A 25,055-nucleotide genomic window follows, 5' to 3' on the forward strand; every position below is an offset into this window, starting at 1 on the left:
GCTATTGTTTAATAAATCGTACTGTTAATTATTCGAATTGTTGCATCTTATGGGAAGGGGAAAGAAAACACCCACATAGATTTTTTTTCTTTTTGTCTGTATGCCTCTTGTATTAAGGTCATGTTATTTTTGTTGATTATATATACACATGAATTGTATAAATGCCATGATAATGAAGTGTATCTGAATTCCTTACAAATTTCATGTGAAATCTTTTTCCATTGTAACATTGTCTGATTTTTTTATGAAATTGAATTTTTTGCAAAATTTGCTCTGGAATATGTTTTTGTCAAGACTAACTTGACAAAAACACATTCCAGAGTGAATAAAATGTATCCATGCCATAGAAAAGACTTATTATGATACGTTAAAATCAGATGATAGATAACACACCAGGGGTGGTAAATCTGCTACAATGCCCTATATCTGTTACATTTTGCTATAAAAATGCCAAAATTCTTCAATTCTGTGCCATCTTGTGCCAAAAACAAAAATTTCCCTTAAACTATGAAGTAGTGTCACAATGGAAGCTGACTTTTCGATAACATCATTTGTCCTCAGTTTTATTTCTTGGGGCCCCTCCCCAGGATTCGGCGCCCAAGCTTCCGAAAATATATAAAATGGGCGTCAAACTATGCAAATTGCTGCTCATCTGCAGTACAACGAAAAAAATAACCTTCAATTGCAGTTTTCAGCTATTTTTTTTACAAAACAAGTTTGCTCCTTTGATTTATGTGTTCCTTATGTTAATTATTTTTTAAATTGCATCAATTTTCCCTGACTGGCTGTACTTGACAAAACATTCATGTATGCTTTAACAGAATGGAAAAGGTTGCAAAAGAACGTATTATCGCACTGGAAAACAGCAGTGGTGAATCCATCTTCATCAGGAGTTGCGATGCAAAAGCCATCGAACACCACTGAATTCAGCCACCCTGAATTTACGCAAGACCCATAAATTCAAGGTATCTACGATCATGCAAAAGTGACGAAATCCCAGAAATAAGTAACAAAAAGAGAAAAACGTCAGGAAATAAGTGAAAACAGGTATGCTCGAATTGTGGTGTGAACAGGTGTATTGAATTTTTTGTGAAAGAATCATTCTATTAAATTTCTAATAGTTTAATCATTATTCTATAGTTTTTATTTCTATTATTTGTTAAAAATAATTTAAGTCTATAGTTTTAATCATCCTATTAATTTTTTCAGAATATCTAATAAATATTTTAAGAATGACCCAGCAAAAGAAGTTATCTCAAAGTATGTTGAATCAAACAGGTAATGATCAAGAGCAAACTCAAAGAAACACTTATTTTAAATATGAAATGGGTAAATTTTGTGTGGTTAAAAGAAGCAAGATCAAATGTTCAAAAATGCTTGAAACTGAAGAGTACAAAAACATAATTTGCAACAGTGGCAAAAACGAGAAAAATAATTATTTTTCTAATTGTTTCAAGTCTCTCTAGTGATTTTTTTTTAAATTAATGATTATCAAGTCTGCAAGCTAAATCTGAAACACTAATTTTCTAATTATTTTCGAAACCTGAAATACCGTGTTAACCTCTCATTTGTTGATATTGTAAAGAATGTAAAAATATATACAGTCGAATCCTGTTTTAACGCATACCGTTATAGCGAAAATCTCGTTTTAACGAGCACTTTTCTAATTTCCCCCTGATAAGTTTGCATACGAACAATACAAATACCTGTAATTCCTTTTTAACCAAATTTTGCTATATCGAAGTGATTTCTCCGGTCTCCTGGAGTTCGTTGTAACGGGATTCGACTAAATCGAGGTCTCCCAAATTTTTTTTGATTTAAAAATTTTTTTCTAGAGGAAATCTCTATGTATTTGGTGCCTGGGGAAGGGTACCCCTTCTGAGCTGAGATAACACTGTATTTTAAAGTAAAAAGTAATCCTGTGTACGCTACTGCATGTATATAAAACTATGCATTTTCTTTACTGCCAAAATTTTGAAGTGCTACAGTACTGATAAAATGCTGCTACAAAAATCAAATTTTCATTTTCCACCCCTAAACACACAACAGTTGTCAAGTTGATGCTTTCAGACTATTTTTCTGTGAGTCGCTATCATTTCTTTAATTTTTGAAATTTTCTGTACATGTGCTGCCATTTTCAGTTGAGACAAAATTGCACCGCAGCATCCTTATGATTCTCTGTGTATTGCCACACACTGGCTGACGCATCATGGTGAGCATCCAAAGCATGGTTAAAGGGATTTAAAAAATGTAACTTGATTTTGGGAGCTTTTTTGTGAGATAAAAAAAAAAATACTAATTGACAGCAATAACTTTGCTTGTGTTTTTTTTTTGTTTCTAATCCTGCGTCTCAAAAGTGCTCCGTTGGATAGCGAAAAAAGAGGAATAGCAGGAGCGTTGGAAGTGTTTTGAACCCTTTATTTTCATGTAGGAAATTTTGATTTTTTTAAATCAATTCTGGGGTACTCGGACATCCACAGCATTCCCGGCTCTGAGACCATTGTGGAACAGAGTATATTATATTAGTATAGTATAGTATATTCATGATTAATTAGGACCAGAAAACATTGCTAAACAATTTTGGGAATAATGGTTGATTGTTATCTACCAGGGGTGCTAAAAATTCCGACTTCACATCCATGGCTTTATTTATGAACCTATTTGAAGGTAACGGCGGAAACATGGTTGATCCTGTCGGCAGTTCTTGAATCAGTCAATCTGAGCACCGCAGTGCGATCGTGGCTTAGCATCACTACCGATACAGTAGTGTTCGGTAGAAACTTACATAGGCCAAGGCAGAAAATGAAATAACGGAAAGCAGTCTGTAAGGGGTCATTCAAGTATCACGTCATCATCGATGGGGGTTTCCGATTTTTAAGTGTGGGGGGGGGGGTTTGGATAATGCTTACGTCATCGACCACCCTTTATGAAAATATAAGGATGCAGAGGGGCAGAGCTGATGACGAAATTTTGCTGACAAGAGGGGGAGGGGGTCAAAAATGGCTAAAAAATTTTCTTACGTAATACTTGAACGGCCCCTAAATCAAACATGGCTTCCGATTCTACGCGGTGGCACTGTTGCTGATGAAATATCAGAATTTCACGTTTTCAATCAGCAATGGTTCCGATTCTGAGAATCTGAAACCAGCGTCCACTTTTCATACCCCCCCTCCCTTTAAGCTGAAGTTTTTCCGGTATCAAAGGTTGTGCGGCCGTTTAGAAGGGAGGCGAAAAAGTGTTGGATGGAATGATTTCCTAAGAGACGTCACTTTTCCTGATAGATCGACACCACTATTCGCCCAATAAACCGGCCACAACGATAATTTTTCCCAATTTCTAAAACAAACGCTAAAAAAAAAGGAGCAGAAGGAATTCTGGGAATTTCGACATCTATTGGTGAATGCGTTGTGGGGGAAAAACACCAAAGCACTCATATCAATGAAGAAATATATGCTTCCGAGTAGGGTTATTTATATATATACGAACAGTCCTCCTTTTCGATGTCATTTCAAGCGTCCTCCTACGTTTTGGGAAATTCACCCTTTTGTCCGTTTCATTTTTCCGGAATTATTTTTCTTTTTTTTCTGGGGAATTTTTTCCCTCAACTTTGAAACACGTTGATTCTTCATTGATATTAGTATGGTTGTTTTTTTCCTACAAGCATTGACCAATAGCCACCGAAATTCCAGATTTTTTTCTTTGCTGTTTTTAGCAGTTCTGTTTTAGAGTTGAGAAAAATAATTGTTGTGGCCGGTTTTGTTGATCAGAATAATGACGCCAGCTATTGGGTAAATTGGGATGAATGACGTCATTAAGGGTGCGTGCGCAGACGTCCTCCTTTCTGAGTGTTCGGATCTGGTAACCCTATCAAAGTGGAAAAAAAAAAATTCCCACAAAAGGGCGGGAACCCTTGAAATGACATCAAAAAGGAGGATGGTTGGTAACCCTACCACTGTGCACTGGAGAAACCATTTCTTTTTATAAACGAAAATGAGTGATTTAGTAAACATATTTAGTCGTCTCCTGTTTGTAAACTGGAATGTAATCCAGGGCCAAGTTTCTAAAAAATAACGAAAAATGTTAAGAAATTGTAGCCATGCCATCTGTCAACGACGGGATCAAGGCGCATATACACAAGCGCGCGGGTCATGCAATGAAAGCATTCGAAATAGGTTGTTCAGTAATTTGTACGGTGTTGTGAAAGATTCTTAAGCTGTTTTCGTTGGACCCACCCTGGAATCGGTTTTTTCAACGAAGTGTACCCACGAGCGGATTAGAACTGCTGCAGGTGGTCGTGCGTTGCAAGATCGGTGCGCTAGTGTATACGCGCCATGGCCCCCACATGGGGGGGCTGACAGGGCTCCAGCCCGGGAGTCAGGGGGGCCCGTGGAAAGATCTTTCGATTTTTTTCCCTTTGATATATATATATGCCCCATAGGAAAATAGACAGGACTCTAATATCAATCACATCAATTTGTACTCGTATGGACGGATATCTTGAACTACGTACCTTAGATCTCATTGAAATTTTTTTTAACTATACACATGTACAAGTAAACAAAAAAAAACGAAAAGAAAACCCCGGAAACGAAGAAAAGAACATTGTACAAGGCCGCCCCCCCCGGCTCTCATGGCAGTCGTTCTCCTAGGAAGGAAGAAAAGTGTCCTCAGGGCTATAGCCACTAGAATAATCCTTATCTAGTCGTCGAGCGTGTGTAGGGACCTACAGGGCTACCGCTCGACCCTTGCTGTTCCAGTTCGTAGAAGGCCAGAATGTCTCGATAGAATGGAAATTGGAGTAAACAGACGTCGTATTCCACAGTGAAATTGCCTCTGGGTGCCGATAAAGCACATGAACCCCCCTCCCCCCCCAACATCCTGGAACAGGGGCCCGTAGACTGCGCTCTTCAGCGGACCCCCTCTACAGTGAATTAATATTGTGGAAAAAAGACAAAAAATGAGAAGAATTATCCAGGCCCCACTCTCGTGGGTGGGTTACGATACTGAGACAGCTTTGCTGCAAGCTTTTGTATACAGTGGATCCCGCATTATTTTTTCCTTCTTGGGTCCTGCGACTCTCTGGTGCCAACTTTTATTACTGATACTCATCGAGATTTCTCGTTTAAAGCGTTTTCCCGCAAAAAGTATTGTACGAAATAGCTGTAATGACGTGTGTACTGAATCACGTGATTTCGCTCACGGCCCCTCTAGTAACCCCCTCCCTCTCCCAGTCCGAACAAATCAAGGGGTTTTTTTCCTTGCTTCTGAAAAAAAAAGGCTACATTCCGCATCGGCCTTTTTTATTCGCTGCTGTACTGTCTTGAGGACACATCTCCCCTCAAAACTTCTATTCACGGACGATATTGTTGAACAGAAAAATATTTACGGTTCGCGTCTGCAAAAATCCAGTTGTTCGAAATCTTTTAGTAAAATAGTTGAACGAGTTTGCGTACATAAAGGATTAATTTTTTTCCCACGTGGATGAATCCTACGGTTCTAGCCCAAAAGAACGGTAAGCAAAACTAAAAATTTGAATTTTTGTTAAATTTTTATTTTGAGCATTAAGAGTTAACTGTAATGAATCTATGTTAGAAGAGTTTGGCCCTGCATCGAGGCTAGTTGCGATGTTTGTTGAATTGTGTTTCATAAAGTTTAAAAACGATTATTTTTAATAGGGCATATCTACAAATTACAGAGTAACCTCGTTCATATGTCACTCAGTTATACAACTTTCATGTTTATACGACGTTTAACTTGGGGAAGCAATTGGTAACAATACATTTTAATGTTAAAATATTTCGTTCATTTATTTAACGTTTTCACTTCGACTAAAACTCGGAAACTTTTGAAAAAAGAAAAACGTAATTTATATCCATCAAATGCGCACAAAATTTTTGTATGCAGTGAAAAAGCGTTGCTGCAACAGTTCTAGCATATTGTCACCGCAAAAGACATAAATTTTAGGGTGATTGCTGACGTATACGAAAATTGCCAGTGAGATGGCTGATGATCATTTAGAGTGGACTTAGATGATTTGTTTATTGCCTCTTTCTGCGAATACGCAGATGTGGAGAGTCCCGAAGAAATGGGTTTCAATTGTTTTGACGGCCATATGACCTTTCAGAATTTGGAACAGATGCAGTATGGTCCGCCACGACTTTGGCGACTTTTTTCTCGCGATAAGTCGCCAAGACCGTCATAATGCTTCTCTGGGTTGCCGTATTTTTTAACACTTTTCCGGTTTCGTTGGGTGATACTAGATGGCGCTAGCTTCAACAAACAGGATTTTTCTTTTGTTCACCGCGTTTTTTCAAAAATTCTAAGCAGCCGTTGTTCCATTTCCAGCGCGTCTCTCTCTCATTATTATTCCTCCCTTCTGTAGCTCTAGTTATTTGGATTATCTACTGCTCAGGTTGTATCATACCATTTTATTATTTCGTTGTATTTATTAGTTATTCATCCATTGCCATGCCTTCTGTTTTATCGGTTTATTATTTAAAATGAACCTACAGAATTTTTCATGCCCGGACCCGTTTACTTAAAGAAAAGGGTCCGGGTTTTAATTTTAATGCATAAATATTTATTTATTCAACATGCCCGGATCCGTTTATTTAAAAAAAAGGGTCCGGGTTTTAGTTTTAATGCATAGAATATTTATTTATTTATTCAACATGCCCGGATCCGTTTATTTAAAAAAAAGGGTCCGGGTTTTAGTTTTAATGCATGGAATATTTATGCCCGGAATTCCTTATGCCCCGATCTTTTTATTATTAAAAAAATGGGCCAGGTGTAATTTTTTTTTAACTGATATTTTTTTATATTTTTATGCTTGGTGGTTTCTATTATGTTTTGCACGCTTTTTTTTCGGCGTCCGTAGTGTCTGACGGCCTTGGCGACTCTTCGTCGGGCCATCAGACATGTGTGGCGCCAAATAATCGCCAAGTGGCGGACCATACGACAGCTGTTCCATTCTCGAAAATTTCAATTACTTCCCATTTTACTGAGGCCCCCCCCCTTCTCTTGAGGCCCCCGGGCCGTGCTCGGGTGGGTCCATGCGTTCAGACGGCACTGCTTGCTAACTGTGTCAAATTCGTCGTTCGTAATGTCGGAAAAAAAAAAAACGCTCTCTCTAAAAAAACTGGAAATTTTGGAAGAATTCAACAAGAATTTTAAATTGATAACGAAAGTTCATCTTGCAAACAGGCCCGTCATTTAGGGTCATTAGGGCCCTGGCTTTTGAAAATACACTAAAAATGGTATATATATACATACATTGAGTACCCTTGTTTTCCCCTATAGTTAAAACGTTTTATAAAACGTCTTGACTCGGCCTCTTGAACGTCGTATAAACGACTGTAACAGAATTGTAAAGTTGCTCAGTTGAATAGATGAAGTCAGTGGCGTCGGAGCCGGGGGTGCTGTGGGTGCTCGAGCACCCACGGAAGTTTGTAGAAAGGGTCCGAGCACCCACAGAATTGATTCAAAAATCGAAATTTCCTACATGAATCTCAAGACGGGCACCCACAGGTTCGAAACACTTCCGACGCCCCTGGATGAAGTGAACATAAATATTTGGATTATTTCAGTTCACACGCACAATTTTTCAGGCCGGTGCTTCAACCAAGGCCAATGAAAATAGTTTTCAGTATTATTACTCTAACTTTTTAATTCACTAAATTTATTTATTCTTTTTGCACGCCTGTAGTGAATCGCCTGGCATAACGGAATCGCTTCGTTTTATCAAAAAAAAAATCATTGCATGGAATAACTTCCCGTTAGAGCAGGGCGTCTCAAACTTTTTCCACCTGAGGCGCCCTTTTCCCCTATTCAATGCTTATCCGCGAGCTCCACCGGCTCTCCAGACCTGTTTAACAAAGAATATTTTCGAAAACCTCACACCATGACAAAGGTTGGAGGCGCACAGTTTGAGAACTCATGCGTTATAGGAATAATCTTTGATGTTCTAAATTGAAGTTAAATGTTTGGATAGAAATTTTGTTTTGTGTAAAACACGTTTCAAACTGGTTCGTCATGTATAAAGATTCTACAGTAGTTTCATTTGGTGTAGTATGAGTATACTTGCTTGCTTGGTGAACAACGAAACTATAGAGATGCGGTGGATATCTTATCTGAGAGAAACTAAGGATAAATTTGATACTGTGCATATATATCTATATATAATTGATTTTCTGTCTGTGTGTATGTTCTATATACTAATCCACAATTTTAAATCGATCGTCGCCAAAATTTGGATATATACCAAACAGGGCCCGGATTGAACGATAGGCTACTTCAAAAGTTCGTCAGAGAAGGGCAGATACCCGAAATGGACGAAAAATCGTCGGCAACAATGGTTTCTGGGCCTCAATAATCACTTTCGAAATGTTTACTTTGATTACCGTGGTTCCCTAGTAATGCGTTGTACACGTGCCTTTACAATGGCGTGTCACTTCTTTAATCCTGCCAGTATTATATATTTATTCCTTTGTAATGGTTTGTCACTTTTCCAATCCTCCCAATAAATGAAGAAAACACTGGCAGCGCCGGGTATTGTAGCTGTTATTGCTAATATTATGCATGATAAAATTGCAGTGAAATCTCGATATAACGATATTCTGTGGACGAAGAAAAATACCATAATAGAGGTATTATCGTTAATCGAGAGACTTTGACATTGAACACTAGCCATCAGGGCCGCAACTAAATGCTTGATCAGCTGAGGTAAGCACATATTTTGACATCCCCCCCCCCCCATCTAATTTTGAAGAAGAGGCTATGAAAGGTGAATTTTGCGCACTCTGCTAGTCCTGGGCAAGATACCTGCTTGTCCCCCCCCCCCCAGTTGCGGCCCTGCCGACCATGGATCGCGATCACCATTGGCGTATGCAAAGAAGGTTTAGGGTTCTAACCCCCCCCCCCCCCCAGAGCCGAGATTATAGGGAAAATTAATATAAAATTATTGCAGGAAAAAAGAACGTAACCCCCCACCCTCGTGAAAATGGCAATACGCCTATGGCAATCACAAGTTTCTATGAGAAAACCATATCACCTAACCAATTCGTTCTTTTAACTGGCCCATAGGGGAGCTCTATTATATTGCGTAAAATTATATACAAATCACATGATCATATCTCGAAATGTGATAATATTTATCTCACACACACACACACAATTATATTTTATTCTTTAGTTTAAATAGACAGTGAAACCTTGATATAACAATATTCTACGGACCAAAAAAAAATATTGTGGTAGAGAGATTAAAGAGGTAACATTATCCTCACGTGTGATCAAATTTATGCTATTGTCATTTTTTCTATATGGGCATTGTTAATATTATCGGAAAATACGCTTTTATGTATTTATTCGTTACAAAAAATTGTAATTGATTAGTTTGTTTATAAAATTCACTTAGATGTGTATTGTCCCTGTACAGAAGCTTACCGCATAGTGCTTTTGTGTGTCGTACACATATTGCAGCAATACAAATAACGTTAGCTTTCGGTGATCATTTAGTGAAAAATATTGTGGTAGCGATTTAAAAATTCTCCTAAGAATATCGGGTTATAGAGGCGTTTATCATAGTAGATGATGTCTTTGTACTGAGAGTTTAACATTAAGCCAGGCAATTCCAAACAAGATTTGAAAAAAAATATCATTGTAGATGTATTTATTATCGATTATCGTTGTAGCGATGTTTTGCTGCATATACAAATACCGTATCGTATGCAGGATTTCTCATGGGGGGGGGGGAGAAGGGCATTCAACATTTTTTTCTTCCCGAAAGGGGTTTCTTTTTTTTTTTTTACTGAAAAAATACACCATAATCATTTCTCAAGGTTTGCACAAAATTTTTCGGGGGGGGGGGGGGTAGGGGGCCCGCGAAAAATCCTGGCCTGGGGGCCCGGCACTACCATGTGGGGGCCATGATACGCGCCTTAAACTTAAATACCGTTCAAGTATTACGTCAGCAAATTTTAGTCTTTTTGACCCTCGTCCCTCCCCTTGTCAGCAAAATTTCGTCAGCACTGCCCCCTACCTCATAACGCATATTGGTGGGATCAGAAACGTAAGGGGGGGGGGAATACGGGGCTCGTGCGCTTCTCCCCAGACAATTTTTTTTTAATGTAAAAAAGCAATTTAAAAAAAAAAATTCGTAGGAAAATACGTTTATATGTGTTATTATAATCGATTTCTTTTAATTTCAATGCTAAGAACTCAAAATTTCTCTTCAGGAAATTCATTGCGGCCCGCTCTTTAAACCATGTATGATAAGCCCTTTATCTGTGGACCAAATGTGGGCCTGAAGGTTATCTGATGTGTCTTCCCCCTCAAACCCAATTTTGTAAAAATGTCTAAGTAGCACACATTTACAAATCGCTTAAATGACCCGTGGCACAATTCCAGAGCATTTAAGTGGTCCGTGGCACATTCAAAGATCACTGAAGTAACCCGCGACTCAGTTCCAGAACACTTAAGCGATCCGTGGCACCTTTAGAGATCCCTTGAGTGACATATGGCACAATTTTAGAGCACTTAAGCGGCCTCCCAGAGCCGTTCTACATCACTCAAGTTACCCTCGGAACATTCCCAGATTACTTAGGTGGGGGGGGGGGCATATTTACGGATTACTTGACTGATGCGTTGCACACTTAAAAGCGGTCCGGACGCATTTCCAGAGCACTTAAGCTGCCCGGAAACATTTAGCACTTGAAGGATCCGTGAAACATATAGATCGCTGAAGTAGCTCTGCAAGGGATTTATCATTAGGGAGAATGTTAGTTCGGGTACCCACAAACTAGCGAAAGATTTTTCTAGTTTTTGGCGCACCGAGTAAGATGCCATTAAGAATATTTCATATTTTCATGAAGGGTAGTTGATGACGTATAAGCATCACCCAAACCCTTGCTCCCCCTTGTCATCAAAAGTCAGAAAATTGGAAACCCCCATCTGTGCTGACGTAATACTTGAAGGACCCCTTTAGTCAAATTTATTAACAAACACAATCTTACATTCTGATTGGTTCTGTCCTCTACCTCCCAAGACGTAACTTGATGAAAGATATACCTCCCTCATTATAGTACCTAGCAAATGTAAGTAAACACAATTAAAAAAAAAAATTGGATATTGATGTGTGTGTAGGATTTTATCAAATAATTTTTTACAGAGTTTCATTTGTCTGATGTAATTTATTTGATTAATCATATTCAAAATGGCAGCAGAATGAAGAATTGGGGAAATCGCATAACTACAACAACTACTAGTATTAAATGTGAGAAGTGAAGTAAAAAACTATTACAGTGATCTGCTTCTGTTGATGAATGTGTGAGTTTGTGTGCTAAGGGTGGCATTCGTAAGGTTTTTATTTCCAAATCATTCGTCTGTCAAATAGTAATCAAACCGAGTCATAGTCATGACGGAATTGCTTCTCGATCCTGACATTCGGTTATGGGTCTTCCTACCCATCGTTATAATAACGTTCCTCTTCGGTATCGTCCGGCATTACCTGTCTATATTGCTGTCTTCGTCCAAGAAAGTCGAATTGACGCAGGTCCAGGACAGTCAAGCGATAATAAGAAGCCGCCTGCTGCGAGAGAATGGCAAGTACATTCCGAAGCACGCATTCCTCACCAGGAAGCATTTCTTCAACAACGAAGAGGTCGGGTTCTTCAAGACCCAGAAGCGTACCGCCCCGGTTCAAAACCCGATGACCGACCCGAGCATGATGACCGACATGGTCAAAGGCAACTTCACCAACGTTATTCCAATGATAGTCATCGGCGGGTGGATCAACTGGACATTCTCGGGCTTCGTCACCACGAAGGTGCCGTTCCCGCTGACCCTGCGTTTCAAGCCGATGCTGCAGAGGGGGATCGAGCTGCTGTCCCTGGACGCGTCCTGGGTCAGTTCCGCGTCGTGGTACTTCCTCAACGTTTTCGGACTGCGTAGCATATATGCCTTAGTTCTCGGTGAAAACAACGCTGCGGACCATATGAGGGCTATGCAAGACCAGATGTCGGGACCAGCCATGTCGATGCCCCCAGATCCGAAGCAGGCTTTCAAAGCCGAATGGGAGGCGCTGGAAATCTGTGAGCACCAGTGGGCGCTGAAAAACATCGAAAATGAACTCACTGGCTTCACATCACCTGTGGATGGTAATCTATCTAATAGGAATGAACAATTTTAAAAAAGAATTTTTTTTTTTCAAAAATGTTCGAATTGAGTTTTTTTATATATATATAGATATTTTAAATGTTGAATTCTCAACTCTACCCTGTGTAATCTATGCATTTACGAGGTAACCAAAAAAAAATTTCTATTGATTTTTGATCATCGGAAACAAAATCGCACACAATGAAATACTGATTCAGAGCTATCTTTTAGCGTTATGGGCCAATCAATGTATTGGGGACTCCTATAAGTCTGAGTAAAAGTGGATACAGGCTCTTCGAATGAGAGGGGTGGATTTTCAACTTCCACGCTTCTGCCTATGTTAGTAATATAATTTTTTGGGAGAAAGTGTGGGTGGGGGGGGGGGGCTTTCTCTGTATCTGCCCATGAGTCTGACAAGGCAATGCAAATTGTTGCATGAGGTCATCAGAGGCTTCTTGTGCACCAAGAAGTTGTCCAGATCATGCTGGTGTTAGCAGTACGTTAAGACAGTCCCGCATGCAGATTTTTTAAAGTAGTTCCCATCAGCATCCTCCAGATATACCCATATTTGCTCGATGTCCTAGTGGTAGGAGTTGGGGGGGAAGTCTTAGACACAAAATCTCAGCTATTGCTGCAGTCTTTCTTATTTGTGAAGGTTTCCTGTGCGAAGTGGTGATTGTCTGGCATGAGTGTTGCCATGGTTTGTTGGTGTAACATCCAGGGAAGTCTGGTGGCACAGTCAAGTCATTGTGTGACATTACTGCCCAATATATGTTAAGACATTGCAGAGAAGAATCATCCCACTTAGAGATGGATTAAAATCAGTTGAGGCCCTAGGCATGGAAGAAAATATTGGCCCTCCCTCCCCTTAAATTAGAAAAAAGTGGAAAATTTGAGTTTTATGGAGCCCTTTAAAAGTTGGGACCCCAGTGTGCCCTCCCTTAAATCCGCCTCTGAGCATGCTCGTCTGATTTTGGTTCTGGCTCATTTTGTTTCAGTGCTTATTACAAATGTTTCTATGGCATTGAGTACAGGCTTATGGTAGTGGTTCTCAAAGCATGGGTCACAGCTCCTTTGTCGGGTACGTCAGAGCTGGAGATGTCAGTGCTTTGGTGTAGTTCTTTGTCAGACTATTCTGGGGAGCCGCATATAAACGTTGAATAAGGCTCTAGGAGCAGTTAGTAATGAGCACTTGATAACCACTGGCCTACGGTGATGGTCTGGCACTACAAGTTGCTGCCAATGGATTAAATCGTCGTTCTAGATCTGTATGCGTAGGAGTTGGGAAATGTGCTAATTTTATAATATACAGTATGATGCAGGAATTGACAAATCTCTCTCCCGTCACAAAGGCAACTAAAAAAAATTAATGTTGCCATCTTAAATTTTCATGCATGGTTACTAATTTGGTTTCTGGGCAGCACAAAATATTTAGACTTTATGTGAACTTTTACGCCTATACCTACTAGAGATGTGAGGTGATGATTTTGTCTGGATGAAAAAATTGGAGAATGGTCGAGAATATTCATTTTTCTTTTAAATAATGAAATTTTTTTTACTAATTTTGTTTATATTATGAAATATAAATCAGTTTTCATTGTCCCAAACATTTAAAACAGTAATTTCTGGCATAATCACCCCCAATGACAATTTTTAGTTTGAGAATATTCTCTTGGTCATGATGAGAGGTTTTAGAAGTTTGGTTACGAAAATTTTAGAAGCCTTAAGATTGAAACTGTAAAATATTATTTTAAAATTAGATAAATCTCCAAAAAATGGCTCGGGATCCATGATGTTCTTAAGTCAGCCACCTCGTTGGGTAATTTGCCTGTTGTGGCGTTGTATTTGTATTTGTGAATTTCAAAACAAAAAATTAAACCAAAGGCGATTGATGAAAGAAGCTATTCTTATATAATCACCTTCATTCTAAGAAGATACAGTACTGTTGTTTTCTTCAGTACGTACACTTAAATTCTGTGTATCACTCATATTTCTTTAAAAGTTGTGCAATTCAGCCATGTTTGCTTAATTTTTATGCGTTCGAGCTTCAATATTGTGGATTGCAACCTTTAATATTCCGGTCATGGAGAGAGACGGGAACAGAGAATATTTTCTTAAAGGACTACTATAATAAATTACTAGAGAATATATTCTTATCAAAAATAATAATTATTCGCAAGTTATTTATGGAATTTATAAGAATATTCTCAAGTTATAATAGTAGTCCTTCCAGAGAATATTCTCAAATAGTCTCCTCTATGAGAATATTCTCAAGAATATGCTTCTAAAGATTATTCTCAAGAATTTGCCATGTCTAATACCATAAAAAGATTCAACAAGCCCTGGAAAAGAAGAAAATTAAAATTTCTTCCTCTAAAAAATCTCTTTTTAATTCGTTATACCCCTGTATACCATACATTTTGTCAGGATGATGTCACCTATATATCACTGTGTTTTGCATAGTTGAAAACTTGGTGACCAAAAAGAAAAGTGTAAATTGTGAATAAACCAATTTAACAATATATACTGCTCCTTCACAAGGCTGCCATTGATACCATAAGTCGAATTTGCTGAGAGACACTGTTGCAAAAAAAATCCAAACCACCAGACCTTCCTGGATCTAATATCACTAAATCACCTAAATTCTGCGGATGAACACCTTCATAGCAAAAAATAAGTATGAATATACTTTCACATATGAGAAATTCTGACAGACTTGCATATAACTTCGCACGAGACTTCTAGATTTTCTCTGTCAGGGCATTGCATAGCAGGAGGTATGCTAATGAGAAGTGTTGGACACAGATAGGGATCAGTTTGAAGACTACCAGCATGTAATGTTTGCTGTATGCCTTTTTATTTCTGACCATCAGAAATTGCCAGAATTTTATTTTGGTTACTTTATATAACACATGATTGGCGTTTGTTTATATCAACTGCAAAGAAAAAAATGCAGTTGTGGATACAAGATTTTTTAGAGGAAGGGGTGGCGATGTTAGTTTCGAAGTGTTATATATGAGCATATATAGCGTAAAAAAAAAAATATGTTGAATGTTTATTCATAATACACAATTGTTCATGTCCGCCATATGTACACATATATTCCATATCTACGATATTTATTCCTGTGAAATTTACCAATGTGAGTTTATTGGGCCGAATTTTGTGTTACGTTTGCGGTTCGATAAGTATTATTTTTAATATGGAATGTTTGTATAGCTGGTATGAATGTAAATGGAGATTTTTCTTCCCCTTCTCATTTACGAGTTCAGATATTTATTATAAAATTTGTTAGCACTTATAAATAGAATTAGCTGAATTCAGCCTCTTAATGTGAAGATATACTTGTGATCTTAATCAATTTCGTGTCAACCTGCATATGTATTTTACCTGGTTTGATGAATTTAGATGAAATTAATGCTTTAATTAGGCAGCTAGGTTAAAGAATTGTACATCTTGCACCAAGAATATCATTCTGCCTTTCTCACTTTCGATTTCAATGCTGTTCTTGGAAGAAAAAAATTCTGGTGGACTTGTTAGATAAACAGGGCTTGAAAAATCATAGGCCGTCATGACACTTGAAATTTTCTGTGCGATAGTTCATCAAATTTGAATTTATGGAAAAACAGTTTCAGAATTTATATCCGGGTGTCTATAAAATTCTTAGTTTTCAAGGAATTTTCTGATGTCCAATTGACTTGTCAAGCTCTGATTATCAATTTCTGCTCATAATTAGCTGTTATTGAATTTTCATTGTTTTTATGAAATTCCAGCATCATACTTTTAGAATGTTCTGAGAAATTCTACATATATTTCATATATGAAACTGATTTCACAGTTAAAATGCTTTTGAGACCACTTAATAAACGCTGACTTGTTCACATCAATGCACTTTAATAATCTTGAGTGAATTCTTAATATGCATGGCCGAACTGAAATAGTTTTCAGTTCAACGATGCTTCAATAAATTTGTATATTGTTTATTGATTTGAGTCCAACTATTTAACTTTATTTTGTTCCCATGTGTAATTTGCATTGTAATGATGTACAGCTTTGTACAAGTATGCCATGATCTCGTTACTGCAGACTCCCAAAACAGATTTTTTCCAACAGTATAAAAGATGGTAATGAATCATTAGCACATATTGTTCGCATTAATTTGTCATTGTGTAGACACTCTTTGCCTAAAACAAAACTGCTACATTTTTGTCGGTTTTGATTTCTGTCAGTGTTCAGCAGGTCTGCAAATTTTCTCCTGTTTTTTGCTAGTGCAAGAATAATTTTTTCTGGGTCTGCAATCTCTCATATAGGATATCCTATTGACATCAGGGCCATGCCTGCATTGACCCATGTTTCAAGATGGCCCTGGTTCCAAGTGGGGCCATTTTAGCTGCATCACGCGTCCCTTACATGACTGGGAATACATGCATACAAATTTACAGCTTTGAGAAAAAAAATTGTTTAAAATCAAATTTTTGTAGGGCTCTCCTATGCATTCAAGACCTTGAGCTGCATCTGAGTGAGAACGTGTTAAGGTGGCCCTGGCTATATCGGCAGTTTCACTTCATTCTGAATTTAGTCATGCCTCCTTACACCATACTTCACTTGAAGCTTCATAGCTTAAATTTTCAGTGACAGTGCTTTGTGCCCCCAGCTCCCCTTCAAGATTTTCAGCTGTGGCACCCTTGGAATAACCATATGGCCCAGGTTAAGAAACACTATTAAAGACCTGGCATATGATGCATGGTCTGCCAGCAATTAAAAAAAAACTGTTGTAGTTTAACAGCTCATAGGTTTCATTAAAATTTGCTGAGAAGTTAAAGATATCTGGTATACATTTGTAGCTGAAAAAAATTTAAACTTTTTATTGCTATTCCAATCGTGCCATCATTGATAGTAAAATCCAGGTAGTGACAAATCCCAGGCACCAGGTCGACTAAACAATTGATATCGATGCCTTAAATTTTCTATGCATAAAGTACTGAATTTGGGAAAATAAATTTGGCTCCTAAAATATTTGGTTGGCATCTAGATACAGTAGAATCTGAATTCACCACTGATTGTACACAAAACTATACCATGCCATTCTTTAAATTGATTAGCCCATCCTTCATCACTAGAAAATCTCAGGTTTTCTATGAAAAATCATTCATGAAATTTTTATCTATTATCTGATAGGACACATGAATCAAGTGATGTTCTTAACATTGATTGCCCATGCTAACAAGATGCAATAATAAATGTTCACTATATATTCTGAAGTATATTTAAGCAGATAATGTGTGTGATGTTAGAAATGTTTGTGGATTTCACCAGTGGTTCCCAGTCATGCACCTTTCTCCCCAGCACGACCCAACCCACTTGGATAAAAGGCTTACATCCCGGAAGGGACTGAGCCTCCGGTCTGACAGCCATGCACCTTGTGAGCGTTCCTCTGAGAAATTTTTCTATTAGTTTTATTCCCTAATGTAGCATATTTTTCATACTTTTTTAGACTATTTTTAATTCAAATTCTATTATAGAGAATTTATCAAACTTAACTGATTTCTTTTATGGTCCTGGAAGGGCCACAGAACCTCTCTAGAAAAATATAGATGGAGCACTAAGGGCTCTGCAAAGCACAGGTTAAAACCCTTTCTCTAATATAATGTAGGGAATGACAATATTTACATCATATATATTTTTACTTTTTTTATACAGTAAAATTTCTACATATGCACATTTTTGGTGATGCGAAGGATGTTAAGTCTATATAGTATTTCTGGCCATGTGTTATTTATAAGAAATAAATATTTGCTACAAAGAATGGAAGCAAAATGGATAGGAGTAAGAAAAAAAAAAAACCTTCTCTTTCAAACACTTCAAGCCGTTTTGTTTCAATATATTTTTCTTAAAAGGGATAGACTTCTTGACTACCCCATATATGTATCAACATCATCATAGCGTACCACCCACTTCCCCCAGACCTTCAAGCGTATCTCGGCTTGTGCTTCAATGTATCATAACTGATAATATCTACAATAATCAATAGTTCCATTTAATTTGCACCACAAAAAAAATGATTTCCTTATGTTTTGATCTATAGAAACAAATGGCAAAAATAAAAAATTTTAAATTATAAAAGAAAAATTTATGCACCAAATGGTAGGGGAAAAATATTTAAAAAAATTGTCTTACCAAAATGACACAGCAGTTAAATAATGTGAAAAAAAAAAGTCTCTTGACCACAAGGCAACGAGTGCCAGGTCAACAAAAAAATATATATATATATGCAGTAAACAATTTAGGATAATGTTATACTAAATTGAAGTGTGAAGACAACATATATTTTCTGGAATTTACAATTCACTAACATATGAAAAAATCCTGTCCCATAAAAAAAACTCTAAAGAATATTTGGCTGGTACCTAATTTTTTCTTCAATTGGTCAACCCTAGCACCATCCATTAGGTGTATCTAATCCCTAAGATCACCACATAAAATTCTGCCTTGTAGGGATGAAAATTATTTCAAATTCTGCATTAGGAAATATACAGGGTGTCCTGTGCATTCGTAAGTAATTTTAATTCATATAAATTGAAGGAATTAGTTTATTTGAATCCAGTTTGTCAAAATTTTATTCTTACAATGGGGGGGGGGGGGAAGTACGGCTTTTATATATTTTTTTGGAACAGAAAAATAGTTGACAGAAATAAATAAATGAATAAATTTTAGTTGACAGAGAGGGCTGTGAAAAACTGAATCACTGTAAACACGCAAATCCTATGAAATGCAGGGTGTATGATTAACAGATGATTTCTGAATTTTTCTGTTACTGGTGCTTACACAAGGTTTTTATCATGATGGTTAGGTTAACATTGATGGATAAAGCACTATTGGCAAAGTCACTTTACCTCAGCCACAAATCGTTGGCTGAAGCTCCGTGAATTTTTCTGACACAGAAGAAATTGAAGAAAGGTTCAGGTCCAATCACTCCTGCCAGACTTTGGTGCAGCACCTTCATTCAATAAAAATTTAAACTTTTTGTGCACTAAAAAAATACCACTTTGTGAGAACTTTTTTGCAAACCACATTTAAATTTTTCCAATTCCATCATATTTTATGAATTTTTAAACGTTACAAATTTATGGGGCACCCTGAACTGCAAAGGTGCACAACCTCTTTAGTCTATGGCCCAGAAACAGATGTCGGCCTACTTATGATGTCATTTGTATTGATGTATTCTAAAAATCCTTTCACCGGCTAGACACAGAACCCTTTGATGAACTGCATTTGGAGCATGGGCCAGAGGTTGTGCACTGCTGATATGTGGTTAAGATAAAAATCATAACTAGGGTTGGTCCAATTAATCGGGTTGGTTAATTGATCGATTGTTAGAAGTTTTAGTTGAATTAACTTGATCAATATGATTACAGTTTGATTAAAATTTGAGTAGAAAGTTAGTAATTTGACTTGATTTATTTAATGAAACCGATTAAATGCCCCAAATTATTCTACCAATATATAAAATTTTCGATAAGTGGTCATATTTAGAAATATTTGAATCAATATTTTGAACACATTTTTTGTCACTAGGAAGTACAAGTCCATTCAACAAAAAATTGTGATAATTTCAGGTTAAAATTGAGTTTGAGGGGAGTTTTAAATGGCAAGACAAAAATTTATTGTCTGTACTATGAACAGTAGTTGTTTGTATTCATGGAATTATCAATCCCTCTTCTCACAAGCACCATTTGGGAGTTTGAAGAACAAGTAATAGTATGATCAAAAGTAGTTTTGAAATCAATAACTAACCTAAAATAATTGATGTTAAAAAACCACAAGATCCAAACAACGAAATTCAAGGTTTTAACAAAATATGTTCAGCATGTAAGTATTAAATTACTACAAGTGGCAGCCTTAATTGCTTAGTCGATTGTCTATTCCTATACTTGTTTACATCTAGCAAATAGGTGCGTGAAATGTTACATTACATTACTTTACAATTTGAATGATTACATTTTTATAGCATTAATTAATATTTTATAGTTACGAAAAATATTCGATTAAAATTTGATTAATTAGTCAATGAAAAATTTTTGATTAACCAATTAAAATTCTAACTCCATTCCCAGCCCTGATAAAAAAATGAATAAGCTACTGTGCAACTACGATTCAAATACAAAAAAAAACTTTCATTTTAAAGGTTGAATAAAACAGATGGAAGGTTGTAATAAGGGCCATATGCCATCCTAATAATATATAACTTTAAATTGTACTTCTTTCATAGTATATTTACTCAATCCCCCCCCCCCCACACCATGAGTTGAGTTTACTACAGGCTGGGAACCCCTGAAACTGATATGGGTATTCTTCCGCTATAACCACACATTTTTGATGCCAAATTAGCTTGTTTCCCTCAATTTTGGCGCTCTTTTTCTGCATGCCTTACTTAAAAAAAACAGATTCATGGACATTGTACCAAAGAAAATATTTAACATTAAACAGGAGAAAAAAAAAAAGTCATAAATTTGAAGAAAATCTGCCAAGACAAAAAAGGCACCAAATGGTATGGTTGTAACAGAATAATGTACCCATATATCTTTGCATGAAGATTTTCATATAATATGCAAATTAATAATGCAATAAATAACACAAAGCTATGCAATTTACATAATTTCATACTTTTTTGTACTAAATATCTATTGGTTTGTGATAGCAATACTGTTGTGTAATTGAGAACCAGTAAAAACCACCTGTAATGTATATTACTAACAGGTTTTAGATATTTTGAAATTCAGATATTTTAAGTATGGATAATTTCACTTCAATAATCACTAATAAGGAAAGGGGGTTCTAAGGTGAGGTCTTCAAAAAATTACCACTAATTATTATGTACATTTGAACATGCACAAAAATACAAAAAAAATCTTGCGAAATTATTATGGGCCACTCAAAAAAATGCAAATATTAATATTTTGAACACCAATAGAAGCCAAAAATGAATTTAAAAACTCTAGAGTGAGATGACATTCAAATAACACAAGTACAGCACAAAGAAAGATGAAAAAAAACCAGAAATAAATAGTTTCTAGTTTAGAGAAGCTGGAGGAAAGAAAGTGAAAACAAGTTTTTTAATATATATCACGAAGAAGAGTGATATGGAATGGGTAGCCGATTGTTATAATTTTTAATAATTTTTTGTGGGTAATAAATACATTTGGCTGCCAATTTAATAGTTTTCATGGGTTTGATAAGTGTACTTAAATTTTTTCATAATTTTTTGAGGATGACACCTTGGGACCCTTTCCTCATAAGTTTATCAGTCGAGACTAATTAGACTTGGAATACTAAGTCTGTCTGACATAGCTATTAGTACAATAAAATATCTCCCATCTGATCTAATTGAACATAATGGCTATTGAATTTTTTTCCTACTCTATGACAAGATTCCGATCACCAATAATTTATGGTCATTAAATTGCAGAATTCATTTTTTTCCCAAATCCTATGCCCCAGTGCTTCTATAGTTATCCTCGATAGTTGCACTAAAATAATAAATACAATGATTTAAAAAAAAAATTCACATTTACAAACATAGTTACACCTATGGTAAACAAAAAGTTTTAAAACATTATGTTGTTATTTAGAAGTGAAAAAGTCTAACTGTGGTTTTCCCAAATCAGGCTGCAGTGTATCTGGAAAAAATATCATTAAACTCCTGATAGCTGTAAGAAGTGGAAAGAAGCATCTGAAGAAAAAGATCAGAAACAAAATGAGTTGTAAATTTTATGAGACATTAATAAACAAAGGTTATGAGGGTTAAAAGGTACCAAATTCATGAGACAAACTTTAGCTCAATTATTATAACTCTGTATATATAGTTGATCAATAATTCTCTTCCACAAATTCATCCATGAATTGTGAAATGTTAAACTTCCAAGATTCTTCGAAAGACTGGTTATATATTTGGAGATGATTCTAGAAAGAAAATTCACCTCTGCCTGTATGGGGGTATCAACCCTCAGTCTTTTGTTTGCTGGACGATTGCTCTACACCTAAGCTGCGGAAACAGAATTTTTCTTCCTTAGAGTCTTTCAAGGAATGTTGTATTAGCAAGTAGAGAGGACATCTCTACATACATGTTGAACTTGTATATACTGAATGCATTATTGTAATTTTTTAAGCGAGTGTAATTGGAGTTTCACCCCAGTCAAGAAAGCAATATTGATCATTATCCAGAAAGCAATACAGCGATTATTGTATTAAATTTTTGTGATTTATGCTACAAAGGCTGTCATTTCATGAAAAGAAATTCATGTTTGAGAATGGAATGTATGTGTTAAAGTAAATGTGATAAATTGGAGATTATGCATTAAACAAAAATCACCAAATTTTTTTATCGCATTTATCGTAACATATATACATCTTCCTTCTGCAACAAAAACTGTAAAAACACTAATTTATAACTGAACTGGAAAAATTTAACTCATATAAGTCAAACTAACACTTTATATACTTGTTGTCGACCAAACAGGTTTGAAACAAACAAAAAATGTATATACACCTGTACTCAGGGCTTGACAAATCCCAGACGACTAGAAAATTGGTGTTGACGCCTAAACCTTTCTATATGTGATTGCAAACTGGAGTCTACAAGAGTGACATATTTTCTTTTTAATTTCAGTGAAAAGGATTTTAGTCCCAAAAAAAGTCGAAAAAAAAATTATTAGGACTGTTTTCCTTTAGAGAAAACCCTGCTTAGCTCCTAAGAAATTTTGCTGGTGCCTAATTTTTTTTGTCAAGTCCAGCATATAGTGTATAATTTATATCCTAATTTCAGAGCACTGGTGCACATGCTGATTTGCATTGTGAAAAATATAATGTTGAAAATAAAAGCAAAAAGGCATTCAACTATATTTTGAGGCTGATACAGATCATTTGGCTACCATTTACAGGCCACAAACACAGGCATTCTTTTTGTGTTGCTTGTAGATTGGTATTTTTTAAAATATATTTGTGTATAAGAAATTGAAATTTTGAAAGAAATTCAAAAGCAATGTGATCAATTAAAAATCTAAACAGTAGATTCACCTAATTTAATTTTTTGCCCTGCTGGCATTGGAGAAGAAATCGCCAAGTTGCTGTTCAGCCAGATCCATCTTAAGAGCATCACAGGCCTCAGACAGAGTGATTGCACAGCATGTAGGCGAAAAAATACCTGGCAAAGTTTTTACATGCTTCGAGCAATAGTTTTTGTTTTCAGCAATAGTTTGTCCAGCCCTGGATCAAAAGTGTTTTTATTAAATTCATCATGGCACTTAACCCATTTGCATCCTCCTTTTAAATCTGTTATATGGTCCTTATCAGCACCCATCACCCTTTTTACATGCTATGCAAGTGGATTACTGTGATAAGGACATAAAATCCTGTATTATTCTGCTCTTCGATGCAAATGGGTAAATCATGAAATATGACATGTGTCAGGGGCATATACAGGATCAACCTTTTGGGGTATAAATTTTTTTTTTCTCAGAAATTTTGAGTTATCCACTTCAAAAACATTCAAATCAACATAAATCGGTTAATTATAACATATAAAGGGTATTTTCATTCAATATTTCAATTTTTTTACAAGAATATTTTTTCTTCTAATTTTTTGTCAGCTTGGGACAGGGGGCACTGGCCCACTTCCCTGAATAACCCCCTCCCTGTGTGACACGTGTATGTATGCATGTAGAACCTTCCTTTATCCCAAAAAAAAGAGGCTGAATTCATTTCGGGTTTGAATAAATAAACCTGTAAAAATTTTTTTTGTTTTACTTTATTATCAACTTCACATCTATTGCGACACTATAACCAAAAAAGATAACAAATAAAAAGTTTGCAATTATGACAAGTTTTGTTTCAACACGCAATCAGTGAAGTTATTGTCAGAGGAAGAATCTGCTTAGCAATTAGTGGAGAAATGTCAATCTATGCCTGACAGTGTTAGCAAAATCTGTGGCCAAGAGTTAGATACATATCTCTGACTTCTTCAAAATACAACACTTATTATGTGTGTGTGTGTGTGTGCGCGAGAGTGTTCATTTGGATTTTAAACTTTTTATTTGCTATTTCTATTGATTACAGAATTCAAGAACAGTTTAAACTAATTCGTACTCAATCAAATCATGAGTTATTTGCACTATATCTATGGTAACTGACTGCATATGCACCCTGTCAGCTTATAGATATTTCTGCGTATGCATATGTTGAAAAATTATTTTTGGTTGTTCAAGATATATAAGTTTTTATATCGACATAAAAGCTCCATATGTGTTTACCCTCAAAAATTTTGTCAGAAATGAATGTAGCATCTTTCCCAATTAACATTCATTAATATTTGCATGATAATACGAATGTTCAACTCTGGACACCAAATGAATCGAAAAAAGATGACTAATGATTACATGGAATGCTGCATCAAATCACCAGATGTAAATATACCAGTTTCCCCAACATATTCAGGTATCTTCTAATGACTGAATTAAAATGTGGGATATTCTAGTCCGAATGTATGAGACTTTGAATAATCATGTGATGCTGTTGGACATGATCGTGTACAAGCAAATAAAATATTATTACTCTTTTTGCACTTCTTGTTTTATACACACTGCTTGAATGTATTAGTTTTATCAATAAAGTTCGTATAATACAGAAACTGCTTTCAGCTTTTCAATTATAGTATATTTATAACCACTATAAAGACTGCGGCTGTAATAATCATGTGAAACATCTGACAGATTTTATATGCATGATCAGGGCTGCAACTTGTTTCTTTGTCATCCAGGGCAATAACACATTTTGTCAACCTGCATAATTTGGAAGGAGCAGTTTAAGGGTAAAGACAGAGCCTGAGTCATGTCTGGCACTACAGTTTA

General features: G+C 36.2%; 1 protein-coding gene across 1 annotated transcript; it reads left to right on the forward strand.

Annotated features, from left to right (window-relative positions):
• The first annotated feature begins 11,293 nt into the window (after positions 1-11,293).
• Positions 11,294-24,763, forward strand: EMC3 (ER membrane protein complex subunit 3). The gene has a single exon (XM_089235812.1). It carries the CDS (start codon positions 11,414-11,416, stop codon positions 12,185-12,187), a length of 774 nt encoding a protein of 257 aa, XP_089091938.1. The 5' UTR covers positions 11,294-11,413; the 3' UTR covers positions 12,188-24,763.
• The last annotated feature ends 292 nt before the right edge of the window (positions 24,764-25,055 follow it).

This window comes from Pholcus phalangioides, unplaced genomic scaffold (genome assembly GCF_987345545.1).
Source record: "Pholcus phalangioides strain wild (caught in Gottingen) unplaced genomic scaffold, Ppha-v1.0 ptg000009l_1, whole genome shotgun sequence".
NCBI lineage: Eukaryota > Metazoa > Arthropoda > Arachnida > Araneae > Pholcidae > Pholcus > Pholcus phalangioides.

Coding starts and splice junctions, on each gene's coding strand:
- EMC3 (XM_089235812.1), top strand. CDS start 11,414: ATGACGGAATTGCTTCTCGATCCTGACATTCGGTTATGGGTCTTCCTA.